Source organism: Megascapheus bottae, chromosome 18 (assembly GCF_031878675.1).
Source record: "Megascapheus bottae isolate mThoBot1 chromosome 18, mThoBot2.hap1, whole genome shotgun sequence".
Taxonomy (NCBI): Eukaryota; Metazoa; Chordata; class Mammalia; order Rodentia; family Geomyidae; genus Megascapheus; species Megascapheus bottae.
This window is the reverse complement of record NC_143526.1, coordinates 33,111,135-33,125,522: the sequence shown is the minus strand read 5'-3', so window position 1 is coordinate 33,125,522 and position 14,388 is coordinate 33,111,135. Positions and strand designations below refer to the sequence as shown.

The 14,388-nt window shown below is 50.5% G+C and overlaps 2 protein-coding genes across 2 annotated transcripts in view; one reads left to right on the top strand and one right to left on the bottom strand.

Annotated features, from left to right (window-relative positions):
* The window catches only part of Tti1 (TELO2 interacting protein 1), a 54,577-nt gene extending 51,394 nt beyond the window's left edge, over positions 1-3,183 (top strand). The window contains exons 9-10 of the mRNA XM_090352713.1: positions 2,847-2,914; positions 3,127-3,183. Of these exons, the coding sequence (XP_090208839.1) occupies positions 2,847-2,914; positions 3,127-3,183 (125 nt within the window). The remainder of the gene's footprint in view (positions 1-2,846; positions 2,915-3,126) is intronic.
* A 7,397-nt stretch (positions 3,184-10,580) lies between these two features.
* The window catches only part of Vstm2l (V-set and transmembrane domain containing 2 like), a 28,916-nt gene continuing 25,108 nt past the window's right edge, over positions 10,581-14,388 (bottom strand). The window contains exon 4 of the mRNA XM_090352850.1: positions 10,581-10,925. Coding sequence (XP_090208976.1) covers positions 10,653-10,925 — 273 coding nt within the window. The 3' untranslated portion in view covers positions 10,581-10,652. The remainder of the gene's footprint in view (positions 10,926-14,388) is intronic.

Sequence of the window (14,388 nt, the reverse complement as noted above, 5' to 3'; positions counted from 1 at the left end):
ATAAAGACTAAGGCACACATGTACACTTCTCTAACAACTCAGCCATCCCAATCAGGTATTTATCCAGGAGAAATAAAAACATGGCCTCCCAAAGATCTGCATGTGAATGTATCTGTAAAAGCAGATTTTTTTTTTTGTGCCAATCCTAGGACTTGAACTTGGGACCTTGGCATTGTTCCTGATTTTTTGTGCTCAAGGCCAGTGCTCTACCACTTGAACTATAGCTCTGCTTCTGGCTTTTTTGATGTTTAATTGGAGATAAGAGTCTCATAGACTTTCCTTCCCAAGCTGTTTTTGAACTACCCCCCTTAAATCTCAGCCTCCTGGGTAGATAGGATTACAGGTCTGAGTTACCAGCGCCTGGCATAACAGATCAATCATTTTCATCCTAAAGATAAAGAAAGAACATACACTTATAAACAAGATAAACTGTCCTTTGGAACTGAAGGCACAGGAACACAATGAGAAGTAATCACAATAAATGTAAATGGGTTAACTTAACTATTAATGATGTTATGAAACTTAAAAAAAAACAATCCAGCTTTGTGCTCTTTATAAAATACATACAAGACAATGACACAACATGTTGAGGTGAGCAGGGACTGGTGCCATCCAGAATGCCTAAGAGTTCCCCCGCCCCATTTTGGAAGGTTAACAATGGTACAGCCCAGCCACCTTGACCTCCCCATCCCCACAATGAGGAGGGATATGTGGTACAGCCCAGCCACCTTTGCCCTTCTAGGGAGGGGCAACCTTGACCTCTCCCCACCCCCACGAGGAGGGATATCCGCTTGGGTAGGGAGGGGGTCGGCTTTGTGTGGAGACCTTTCCAACTTGCGCGCCAATCCCAACTAAGGTGATAGGTAAATTCAAACACTGGACTGTGACCCTATTGGCTACCTGCGTGTGGCCGGAGCTGGCTGTGGTCCCTCTGTGTATGTGACTATCCCATTGGCCACCTGTGTGACCAGGTTCGACCGCATGGGTTTTGCCCTTAAAAACCCAGCATGAGCGCTGCTCGGGGTCACAGCGTCAGCTCCCGAGTCTGCACTGTGTCCCTGGCAGGTCAGTTCTCCATCTGCTTCCCCAATAAATTCACCTTTTTATAGGAGACTGTCTCTGTGTGGTGGACTCTGGTGGGACATGGAATCCCCACCTGGAGGAGTGTGGATCCCCTCCTCTTGACCCCATAACAAACAAATGTTGTGCCATTGAAAATAGACATAAAAAGATATCCCAGGAAAATATTAATGCAAGTGTTCCCAATAGGAACTTGAGCCTAATAATATCAGGCAAAATAGAGTATAACTCAAAAAGCACTGTTAGGAGAAAAAAATAGGTCAAGATATTTACGATAGAAGCAAGAATCCCACCAAGAAGGTAAAAAAAATCATGAACTTTAAAGCTGTCTCTAGCATTCAGATGGAGTCCTTTTTCAGCTATGTTTATTCCAGGATTGATTGTTCATTAAACCAAAACTTCATGCAGGCTTAAGTCCCTTAATGTGGGCAAAGATGAAGCATGAGGACAAAGAAGATTAAAAAATAAGGCTGCTTACTAAATTATTAACCATCGAGCTATGGTCTAAATCAACATAACTGCAAAACAGAACAATAAAGGCCTCAGCACACCCTAAATCATTTGTAGTGCATTTGCATATTAAATTGGGACATTTATAGGGATATAGCCTAGAAAATAGCCCTTATTAAAATGTACCAACATGGGGGGTGTGGGGGGGAGGGAAATGGGTACCAAGACATGTGAAAGGGTATCAATGTACGTGAATTAATGCACCTTCTATCTGGCAAATATCATGTAACCCTTTTACTAATTACAATAAAAAATGCAAAAAAAATAAAATAAAAAATAAAATGTACCAACAGTTTTTAACACTTTCAGATTCCAAATCCTTGAGACTCCCCAAGGAGTTAGGAAAGCAGAACTTCTTGCTTGGAGTTAGGAATGAGGGACAGCACTGAAAAATAAGCTCAAAAACCACCGCTTGGAGGCTGGGAATGTGGCTTTGTGGTTGAGTGCAGGAAGCCCTGGGTTCGATTCCTCAGTACCACATAAACAGAAAAAGCCAGAAGTGGCACTGTAGCTCAAGTGGTAGAGTTCTAGTCTTAAGCAGAAGAAGCTCTGACACAGTGCTCATGCCCTGAGTTCAAGCTGTAGGCCTGGCAAAACAAAAACAGAAACAGTGTATTTGACAAAAGTCAGGTGATGACCGAGACAAATGAGCTGGCAGAGCACAAGGGGGCAAGTTTGTCTTGAGTCACGGAGGCAGCTGATTGTCAGACGGAGTGAAACACAAGTGTTGGTAATGGTAGAGTTCTGTTATCCACACCTGAATCCTGGCTCATTTACTCACCCATGACATGGCCTTGGTAAGTTGTTCTGTCCTTTATTTTTCTGAACATCATTTTCCCCCAGAAAGATGTGGGGTGTGAGAGGGTGTGAAAATTCAACAAGCTTGTGAAAGCACTCAGCACATAGCACAACTTCAACAAATTCACTTATACAATAGAGAGAGAGAGTGGAGGAGCCTCAGGTATGAAGCAGCTCTTAGGGTTTAGGTTGAGATGGAATTCAACAGGATGAGAAAGTAGCTTTTTGTTGTTTGGGATTTTTTTTTTTTTTTGAGACAGTCTTGCTGTGTATCGCAAGCTGGCCTCAAACTCACAATCGCCTGGCCTTAGTCCCCTGAGTGCCGGATTACAGGCGCATGCATGCCACCATGCCTGGCTGAGAATGGAGTCTGCAGTTTGCATTCACAGGAGCGTGCTGCCAATATTGAAGGAGGTGATAGTTCTGCTCTGTTTACCTCGGGAGCTTCGTTTTCACAGGGTCCCAGGCCAGTGATCGTCAAACTGTGTTCACCAAGACCAGCAGCGACAGCGTCGAGGGAGAATTGGTTAGAAATGTAAAGTATTAGGCCCAGCTCCAGTCCTACTGAACCAGAAACTCTGGAATGGAGCCCAGAAGTTTGCATTTTAACAAGCTAATGTTAGCAAGCTAACAAACTTTAGCACGATTCTGATCCATGCTGGGATTTGAGGAGCACTGACCTAGCTAGACATATACATGAGGGGCCACGGTTCTCCAAACCATGCCCCTTGTGTCTAGGTACAGGACCTGCAGGTGTCCAGCCTTGAGAAAACAGACTCAGACCCATGTGAATGAAGGAGGAAGGAGATGGCGTATTTTTCCTGTCACTGCCATGACAGCTAGGACCAGATGTGGAAAGCACAGAGGGAAAAAAGATGGTGGGGGGCATGGATTTGAAACACCTGAACTGCCAAAGGCACATGAGCCAGAGAGACCAATAACAGAGATGACATATCCAGGAACTACATGAGAGGAGTGTGCCCTGGTCATTAAGACAAGAGGATTCTGGGTACAAGGAAAGCCTTCATATGGAAAGCTAGAAAAGGGTGGCCCTGACCAGGAGAGTGCTCATGCGAGCAGCTCAGAGCCACGAACATGTCCAGTGTCTGTTAAGAACTAGTCTGGGGCTGGAAATGTGGCTTAGTGGTAGAGTGCTGGCCTAACACGCATGAAGCCCTGAGTTCCATTCTTCAGTACCACATAAACAGAAAAGGCCAGAAGTGGCGCTGTGGCTCAAGTGGTAGAGTGTTAGCCTTGAGCAAAAGAAGCTCAGGGACAGAGACCAGACCCTGAGTTCAAGCCCCAGGACTGGCCAAAAAAAAAAACCTGGACCAAAGGCTTAACTCTTCTGAACATTTAAAATCCTAATTATGGAAATGAGTTTCAGGAAATGGAAACAGGGGGGTTTTCTGACGGGTGGTGGTGTTTGTGGTGGTGGTACTGTTTGTTTTTCCTTTTGGGATTATTTTGCGTGTGTGTGTATGTGTGTGTGTGTGTGTGTGTGTGTGTTTTGGGGAGAACAAAAGGGGAGCACAAAAATGGAGGATGAGTGAACAAATGCAGTCCTGGTGTTCAGTATAAACTATGTGCAAAATAACTATGCAATTTGTGGCAGGGGCAGGAACAAGGAACTTGGGAAATCAAAGGGAAGAGGGACGTTCAGAAAAAAAAAAAGAAATATAGTCATGACCTGACTTATGAAATGGTAATCCCTCTGTACAACACCTTAATAATAATGAATTATATTAAAAATGGTCTAGAGTGTAGAGATGTAACAATGACATCTCCCTCTGATATAATAAATATAAAAAGAAAAGAAATAGTCTGGACTGGATCAAAGATCTAAATATGACTTCTGAAACTACTACAGGAAAAACATAGGAGGAAATCTGGGAGTTATATACACAGGTAATTATTTTCTGAATAGGACTTCAGTTGCTCAGAAAACAAGAGCAAGAACAGATAAATGAAATTAAAGAGCTTCTGCACAGCAAAAGAAATGATTACCAGAACCAAGAGACAACCCATGAAATGGGAGAAAATCTTCACCAGCTATTCAAATAATAAAAGATTCATATATGGAATCTATAAAGAGTTCGAAAGAATCAAACAATGTAAGAACAAATAACCCAGTTAATAAATAGGCAAGCGAACTGAACAGGCAGTTCTTAGAAGAAGCAATACAAATGGTGAATAGATGCATGAAGAAATGCTCAACATCCTTAGCCATAAAGGAAATGCAGATCAAAGCTACACTAAGATCCCATTTCCCCCAGTCAAACTGGCAGCCACCAAGAAAACAACAAAGGCTGGCAAAGATATGGAGGAAAAAGAACCCTCTTACACTGGGGCCGGAATGTATGGGAGTGCAACCACTACAGAAATCAGTATGGAGGAGCCTCAAAACCTAAAAATAGCTAGATGCTGATGGCTCACACCTATAATCTTAGCTACTCAGGAGGCTGAGATCTGAGGATCCAAGCTTGAAACTAGCCCAGGCAGGAAAGTCCAAGAAACTCTCATGTCCAGTGAAGCACCAAAAAAGCCATAGGTGAAGCTGTGGCTCAAATGGTAGAGATCTAGCTTTGAGCGACAACACTCTGGGAAAGCGCCCAGTCCCTGAGGTCAGGTCCAGGACTGGCCCCCCCCCCACAGAAACTGAAATAGATCTATCTTATGACCCCTCCCTGTGTCAGTTATGAGGGATTTGCTGACTGGTAGCGAGAACCTGGAATCAAAGTACTTTTGTGTCTGGCTAAATGCTAGATCAGTCGTGTCCTCAGAGACCCATTTTCCCGTTGACCATCTCTGTCTCTCAAGTGGGTCAGTAGCTGTCCTGGCTGTCCACAGAGGGAAGAAACTGCAGACTCCTGTGAAGCAGTGTTAGTATGAATTCCCTGTGCACAGTCAAGAAAATTTCCTACATAAGATTCTCCTTCCCTCCCATCCTATTGGCCATCATAAAGTCACATGACATTTCCTAAGCCAATCCCTGACAAGGACAGAAGTGTGAGGCCTGGCTTAGACCAGGTTTTCTCAGTTTCTCTGTGTTACAGAAAAGCTAAGGGGTATCTCAGAATAGTGTGCAACTATGTGACAAAAAGGAGAGAACTGGAAATGGTGCTGTGGTTCCAGGTGTAGGGCCGTAGCCTTGAGCTGAAGAGCTCAGGGACAACCCTGAGTTCAAGCCCCATGACTGACAAAAAAAAGGGGGGGGAGAACTTTACAAAAGAAACTAGTTATACTGAAATACAGTTTTCAAAATACATTTTTAAGAGTATAACGTAGGAATATGTGCACTGCTTCATTAGCAAAGCACGTGGGGGGAAATCTCCGAATAACGTAATTTTTGAATGGTGATAGTGTGAGCCACATGTTCTGAGCTACCTCCAGAAAGGGTCTTCACGATCTGAAAGCTATCTGTGCTCTGTAATGTAATTGTAGGGCTTCTATTCAGAAGGGAAAGTTTTGCTAAGTTTCATTTAGTGTGAGTGAAGAAGTGGGGTGCTTTCCACACACAAGTCTGCAGATCTCCAGCATTCCACCCACCGACTTGGATTTCAATTGCGAAGAACCTTCATCAAGATTCATCTGCTGAGGCAAGTCTTTGCAGAGACAAGTGGTTTGAAAGCAGTGGGAAAACCTAAGCGAAATCAGAACCAAATCAGGCCAACAAAAGAATAGGGTTGTGGGAGAGGGTGGGAAGGGCTGGGGGAGGGGAGGAAGGGAACGCTGCCATTGCTCCAGGGTCTAAGGCAGTGAAAGCCAGAGCTTCCTTCAGAAAGAATATTGCTCTCCCGAAGAGCCATGCTGTCTAGGGGACTCAGACACCAGATGGCCTAGGATCCTTGCCAGCCTTGGCAATTCTTTCTTTCCCCCATTTTATTTACTTTTGTTTCCTGATCAGTTTTCTTTAAATATTGATATGAGTTTCAAGGTACAGATGTAAGACTTGCCTTTTACGAATAGCCGGGCAAGATTTGTCTCTTCTGCCCCACTCCTCAGAAACATCCTCTCTGGACTTGGTATCCACCTTTCCAGACCATCTTGTTCTGTACCAGGAACTCCCAAACCTTAGCATGCAGATGAGGATGTTAGCAATACAGATTTCCAGCCCCAGGGACCCTGCTGGTAAATAAGAGCAGCTTGCTGGGCGGCCTGATGCTGGAGGTACAGTGTCCCCGTCAGTTCTCTGAAACTTTGAGGTTCAGGGACAAGGTGGGGTGACTAATGCCATATACCTCAGGAGTGGCAGAACCGAGATTTGAACCTGTGTCTGTCAGATCCCAAAGACTGTGTTCTAAGTGTTAAAGCCACTGGATTCCAGAGCTCTGTTATTCCATAAAAGGAGTAGGTGTGGAGTGATGGCTTCTGGACTGCACATCAACATGCCAGCAGTATTTACAGAAGCCAGAATCTCCCCAGAGCTGGGTGCAGTGCACAGGCATTGTGCTGTTATTGGGAGCACTGGCCTCATTCAACAACTTTACAGAGCGAAAACTCACATACGATTCGCCCACTTACAGTATGGATGCTTTGAGCAGACACACGTGTCTGTGCCACCTGCACTACAGTGAATTTCAGAACATTTCTAGCCCTCTCTCACATCCCTCCTCCAGGAAACCTGCACCCACTCTCCCCCTCAGTACTGGACAGCTCACATTCTGCTCCAGGTTTCTATGGATTTGCCTATTCTGGATATTTCATCTAAATGGAATTATATACTGTATGGCCTTTTGTATCTGGCTGCTTTTTGCTCAGCACAATATTTTCAAGGTTCTTTTCTGGTGCAGTGCACATCAGAACATTGGTCCCTTTTATTTGCCAAGTAAAATTCCATTGTCTACGTAGAATACATTTTATAGCCATCCATCAATCAATGGGCATTTGGGTTTTTTTTTCCTAGTTGAGAATAATTAAAACAAATGCTGCCTTCCACATTCGTTCACAAGGTTTTGTTCTCTCTGCCCAAGAGAACAGAAAACAGGAGAGAAATTGCCCAGTCATGTGGCAACCCCATGCCTAACATTCTGAGGAGCAGCTGGGAGCTGGTGGCTCACACCTGTAACCCTAGCTACTCAGGAGGCTGTGAATTGTGGATGTGATTCAAAGCCAGCCAGGGCAGGAAAGCCTGTGCGATGCTTATCTCTAGTTAACCACCAGAAAACTGAAAGTGAGGGCCGAGAGTTTGGCCTAGTGGTAGAGTGCTTGCCCAGCATGCACAAAGACCCAGGTTCGATTCCTTGGTACCACATACATAGAAAAAAAAAAAAAGGCCAGAAGTGGTGCTGGGGCTCAAGTGGTAGAGCTCTAGCCTTGAGAAAGTCCAAGGACAGTGCTCAGGCCCTGAGCTCAAGCCCAGGACTGGCAAAAAAAAAAAAAAAAAAGAAAACTGAAAGTGACCCTGGCTCAACATGGGAGAGAGCTAGCCTTGAGTGAAAAAGCTCAGGGACAAAAAACAGAAACAAAAGTTCTGAGGAACTTGAAGTGGTTTTCCACAGAAGTTGGAAGGCTCTCATTTATCCACAGCCTCATCACTCTCATCACCTGTATTTTTTTATTCTAGCTTTCCTAGTTCATTTGAAGTGCTGGCTCCCTGTGGTTTGGATTTACATTTCCTGGTTGCAAACCCATTCTACAGAAAAGGGAACTGAGACTTGGAGTGGTGAGAAGCCCTGCCTGATTCACACAGTAAGCAGAGGCAGAGACAGATTCTAACCCAGACAATGTTGCCCTGAGTCTGTCTTCCTGATGAAACAAGAACAGTCCTTCCTAATCCCCCTGTGGAGAGTCTGAAGCCGGGACACTGGTACTTGCACTCAGATAAGATCTCATGGAATCCCAGAATTCCCTGTGGAAAGCGCTGCACTGGCATCTGGCACAGCATAGGTGCTCAGGGCAGGTTTGTACTGAGAGGGCCCTGGGCCTTGCAGGGACAGCCTTCCACTTGGACATTAATTGGTTAAACAACTACCCTGAGAGGACTGCAGGCAGATGCGATAGTCCTGAAATACCTTCATTCTGAACCAGTCCAGAGCCCTGCCTGCTTCTCAGCCTGGTTTAATCACATCTCCATCTTTCCTTGCATCTGTCCTTCCATCCTTTCCACCCATCCATCCACCCACCCATCCATCCATCCATGCACCCATCCAGTCTCTCATCCATCCATCCATCCACTCAACTATCCATTTACTCACCCATTCACCTCCCCAGCCACCCATCCTCCAGCCACATTCCTTTGAGCTTCAGTGCCCTCATCTGCAAGCAGAATGCCATGCCTGCGTTATGTTGCATGGAACTTGGGTCTGGGCCTGAACCCAAGCTCCATTCTCATTTCAGCAGTTCCGCATTCCTGAGGGAAGCTTTGGTGGCTGCAGGTACGCACAGCAGGGACCAGCTGGGCAGGCAGGCAGTGAAGGAGTGCCACAGGTCAGGCAGATTCTCAGCAGGTCTGCACGGCAGGTGAGAGCTCTGCTGGGCTGACCCTGGGACTCAGTTTACTAGAGCAGAACCTACAGGCTTCTGGGCTCAAGTGAGGTCAACAATTGAACAACTGTGTGACCATGGTGATGGTCACAACCTCTGAATGATGCGCCTCAATTGTTCTAAAGGATCACCATCAGGTGATAGGAAAATGAGACCCCAGAGTGAAGAGGCAGAGCCTCCTGCCTGGCAGACCTGTCCCTAGGATCCCCAGGAGAAAAGGACAAGGGTGCGCAGAGCCCACATGTTGACAATGGCACTCTAGAGGGACACATTACAATTAATGAGTAAATTCTAGAATGGTCCAGGTGAGGAAGACCATACAGCCATACAAGCAAATTACAGATGTGTGCAACACACAAAAAGTCTCCTGGTATAATGTTAGGTGAGGCACAGAATACAGACTGCTTTCCTGATCAGGCAGGGCAACCAAAGGAATCGCACTTCAAACATTTAGGGGCTGACTTGGGGAGTAGAGCATTGCCTAGTATGTGTTAAGGTCCTGGGTTCCAATCCCAACAGTGGGAAAAAAAATCCCAACCCTCCAATATTTTGTTTAAAGTGACTTTATGTATTAAGACTATATAAACAATGTTAAGGCTGTGATTACAGGCAGTATCAGTGGGTGGCCTTGGGAGGGAGGGAGGGGAGCATGGAGGAGGCGGGGAGGCTGGCATGGAGTTGGCGTGGTAGGTGGTGGCTACCCCAGGAATATGCATTTCAGTTATTCACACAACTGTGCGTACACGGTTACGCAGTCCTCTGGACACGCGTGAGTACATCAGGATCAAAGACGAATGCAAGCACCTGATAACTGGAGTGGAGCTGGACTAAGGCTGCTCACTCCTCTCGCCTGCCGCGCGGCTTTGCAAAGGGCCAGAGCCAGACCCCAGCTCGGAGGGCACGGGGGCGGGTGGCGCGTGCCCTCCGCCCTCTCCTCCACCGTCCTCCGGACGCCCCAGAAAGCAGCCCTGGGGTTTGTTGAAACGGCTTTATTCAGGTTGGCTGGTCGTCGCGGGTCGGGTCTGTCTGCAGGGCGGCCCGCGCAGCCCCGCCTCCTCACCGTCGGGGCGCGCGGCCCCTGACCGGGAGTGGAGGGGGCGTTGGTGGAGGGGGCCTTGACTCCCCACGGACCCGCGCCCCCAGGGGAGGGGCCCGGGGCCCTGGGAGCTGGCAGAGCGCCTCGGAGACGCCGACGGGGTCCTGCTGGTGCAAAGCTCTGCCGGCCCCGCCGCGGGTGGGCAGGCTCCCGGCTCCGCCTCCCCGGAGAGCCCGGCGCGGGGGCCGCAGAGGCGTGCCGAGGCCGGGCGCCTCGCTCTCCGGGGGACGTGTGAGTGCGTGGCCCTGCTCGGCCGCCCGGGGGCCCGTCAGGATTCGAGTCCGGAGTCTGGAAAGGGCGCCGTCCACACCCCCAGGTCCAAGCCGGGGTGGCGGGAAGGAGGAGGCCGAGGCCGGGAGGCCCGGCGCGGGACTGGACGGAAGGACAAGCAAGCAAAGCAAAACACAGGGCCCCACTGAAGCCGGTGGCGGAAGGGGAGCGGGGGCAGCCCGGGCCGCGGTCGTCCCCGGAGCCCAGGGCCCCCTTCTCCGAGCCGGGTCACCGCGGGGGTCTGCAGGGGAGCGGGGGTGGGCGAACATGCGCAGAGAGGGGAGGCGGGCAGGGGGCGGCCCGGGGCGGGGAGGCGGCCGGACGGGGACCTCGGGGGGGGAGGGGCGGGGACCCCAGGGGAGGGGCGGGGACCCCAGGGGAGGGGCGCCCCCCCCCGGGTGGGCGCGCGTCCCTAGAGACTGCAGGCCTCCTGGTCCACCGAGCGCTTGCGCAGCTCCTTGCCCGGCTTGGGGGGCGGCGGGGCGGGCGCGGCGGGGGGCGCCTCGGGCAGGTGCAGGACCGAGTTCTCGCCGGGCTGCACCCGCAGGTAGGCCTTGACCTTGTGGTGCCGGGCCTTGCCGTCGCTGAAGTCGATGACCCGGCACTCGTAGGTGCCCTCGTCCGTGGGCTTCACCCGGGACAGCCGCAGCTTGTGGGAGATGTTGCTGCCGACCACCTTGACCACCTGGGGGCGACAGAGAGGCGGTGAGCGGCCCGCGGAGGGAGGGTGGGGGGCGGGGCGGGAAGGGCGAGGGCCTGGCAGGGTGAACCGCAGCCGGAAAGGTGGTTTCTTTCAAATAAAGGCCGACCCTGAGCCGGCTAACAGCCACCTAGAATCCACAACCCTAGCTGCCTGCCTGGGAGGCATAAGTAAGAGGATCTCTGTCTGAGGCTGGAACTCGGGGCCTGGGTGCTGTCCCTGAGCTCTTTTGTGTAAACTTGAGCCACAGGGCCACTTCCAGCTTTCTGGTGGCTCACTGGAGATAGGAGTCTTACAGACTTTCCTGCCCAGGCTGGTTTCAAACTGTGATCCTCAGATCTCAACCTCCTGAGTAGCTAGCATGAGCTTCTGGTGCCCAGCAAACCCTGGGTTTTTACTGGCTTGTTAGTTTTACTTACTTCTGTACGTATTTATTTAGGGGACAGGGTCTCACAATGTGGCCTAGCTGCCAATAGGTCCAGCCCGTGGTCAAGTTTTCTCATTTTCATTTTCAAATTGAAGTTTAGATTGTGTACGCACTCAAGCACAGCCAGCCTGATGACACTTCACGTGTGTGCATGTGTGTGTCACTGCCATGCAGGGAGAGGCACAGGGGACTGACAGCCTTCTGGAGCCTCCAGTTAGTCCTGCCTCATCAGCACTAATCTCCACCCGCCCTACTTCCCACTTGTGTCTCCATCGGGGGTCTCGCCTGTTGTGGAATTCTCTGACGGGGTCCTCTCTCACACAACACTCTATCGGTGAGATTCCTTAATGGGAAATGCACGTGGCCTCTGGCTCTGTTGATTGCCCTGTAGTATTCCACTGGGTGACCACAGCACAACTTGTCTGTGCAATCACCTCTTGTGTCCAGATTAGCAAATAAATCTGCCATGCATAGAACTCTGCTGGGATTTGATTTTGTTCTTCAATTCAAAGAGAAAAGTCATTTGGATGGTTGTGTAAGGTACCGCGTGGGGGAGGCTGGGGGAGGGGACCACTCTCCCTGAGCACAGCTCTGTTTCATGACCTCACACCAGCTGGAAGCTGGGGCGCTCCAGGTCCTGTCCCCAAGCCCTACTGGATGTCCCTCTTGAGAATGACCACAAGGTAGCCTGTTCCTGTCAAGCCCCAACTCCAAGAAGAGCAGGGAGAGCCCAGCTTTGGACTCTAGGAGGGCAGCGTGTGGGAGGACCCCGGTGAGAAGATGGCCACCTGTGAAGTGAGAGGACTCACCCCTCCCTTTTCTCCAACAGAAGTGGGGTCAGACACCAGGCTTCTCACATTAGGGCACGGGCACACATGTGCCCCACTTTATAGATGGTGACACTGAGGCTCCAGAGGGAGATGAGACTTACCCAGGACCCTCAAGTCTGGCTGGGGCCTGAATCTGGGTTAGATTCATGCACCTTCCCTTGAAAACAGTTCAGTGAGTGCACAGAGGGTCACCCCATGCTGGCAGGGCCCCAAGCTCTCTCAGGCTCCAAAAGGCCAGTGATTGATGGGCAGTGCCAGAGAACCTGACCCATCCTCCCCTCCACAGACTTCCCTACCAGTCATCACCCCTCATAAAGCAGAGAAGCACGTGCTCATGACACAGTAAGAGACACCAATGTGGGACCTAGGCAGAACTTCCCAATGGTAAGCAGGAGGAAACTCCCAGCTGTTTGTATTAGCCTAGGGGCCAAGAACCAGGCGCCCAGTGGATGCCCATCCCTTCCCCTGCCTCTCTCCCATGGACCAAGGGCCCACAGAAGCCCTGCAGTCCTACCACGCTCCCCTCCACTCTCAGGCGGGTTAGGAGGTGCCATTGCAAATGCGCAGCGGGAGCGAATTACCTCAACATCTGTTTCCCTCACGGATATTAATTATCCTTCATTTGTCAACCCTACAAGGCGCTAATGGAGTAATAATTCGAAACGCTGGGAGCCGCTGCTGGGAGGGAGAGAGCGCCCCAGGCCTCACGCACCCAGCCCTTGGGGCCACAGAGGGAGCGAGGCCTGTGCCCACCCAGACAGGCAGCTCCTTCACCTGCCACCCAGACAAATGTGGCTTTCCCAAGGCCAGCTAACCAAAGGGGGTGGGGAGCCCTGCAGGATGGGCTCTGACCCTGAGCTATCACCAGCTCCCTGGCCTCCATCTTTCTGGCTTCGTTCATCCATCCATTCCATATTTGCCTGCTCTGAGCTGGGCACCGTGTGGACAAAGCTATGAGCCAGCCAGAACTAGTGATGCCTGCCAGGACCGATGCCTGGTGCAGAGGGCAAATGGAGAGTGAGGATGCCTGCCCTGTGCTCTGCCCCGGGCAACATCTGCAGAAGACACAGGAGAGAAATCATAGCAGCTGCAGCAGCTCCATCTTGGATGGAGGGCTCCGTGGTGGAGAGGGGAGGAAACCAACCTCAGCAGGTCATGCAGACCTCACTGTGATTGTGGGATGGGGCCTGAGGAGACACCATTGTGTGGGTGAAAAGTGAGGCTCTGCCGGGCACCAGTGGCTCGTGCCTGACAGCAATTCAGGAGGTTGATATGAGGATTGCAGTTTGAAGCCAATCCAGGCAAGAAAGTACGTAAGACTCAAAAACCCAGAAAGGGAGCTGGGAGTGTGACTTAGGAGTAGAGTATTTGCCTATCACGCAGAAAGCCCTGGGTGTGTTTCTTCAGTACACTATGAACAAAACAAAACAATACAAAAAGCCAAAGCGGTGCTGTGGCTGAAGTGGTAGAGTGCTAGCCTTGAGCCCAGAAAGGCTCAGGAACAGCGCCCAGGCCCTGAATTCAAGCCCCAGCAGCAGCACACACTTACACAAAAACATGAGACTCGGAGAGAGCCACCAGCTGGTGACAGAGGCCAGGTCTGGTTTTTCTTTTAGGGAAGAACCTATAAAGAAAAGGCTTCTACCCCTTTCTGCCTCATTTCCAGGCTCCCAAAACTCCAGGCATCGGGGGAGCCCAGTCCAGCACCTCATGAGAGGCCCCACCTTCGCCAGCAGCTTTTTGGGGGTGGCGGGTGCCAGGTTCTGTTATTCACAAGTTCTGCAGAGAACATTTTGGCTCCGTGCTGCAGAGTGACTGGAAGGTCGGAAGAGGGGACCCTGAGAGGCAGCCCCTGCTGGGCGCCTGGCTGTAAATCATAATCACCGCACAGGCATCATCGACAGGCTTTACAGGTGCAATTAAGCACCTAATTACGCTGAAAGAGATGCGGCAGGCTCCTCCTGCTCCCCCATGGCCCAGACACCCTTGAGTGGGCTTTCCAGCCTGACCAGGAAGCGGCCAGGGGATCTATCCAGGCCTCGGTGGTACCTCTAGGTGGAGGTGATGGCCCCAGTGGGGAGCAGGGGGAGGCCGTCCCTTCCCTGGTGGGACTCAACTCTGAACCTCCGTCAGAGCCCCTCCCCCAGCCGGCTGTATCAAGCTCCTTCCTTCCTGCTCTTCTAGGGACACC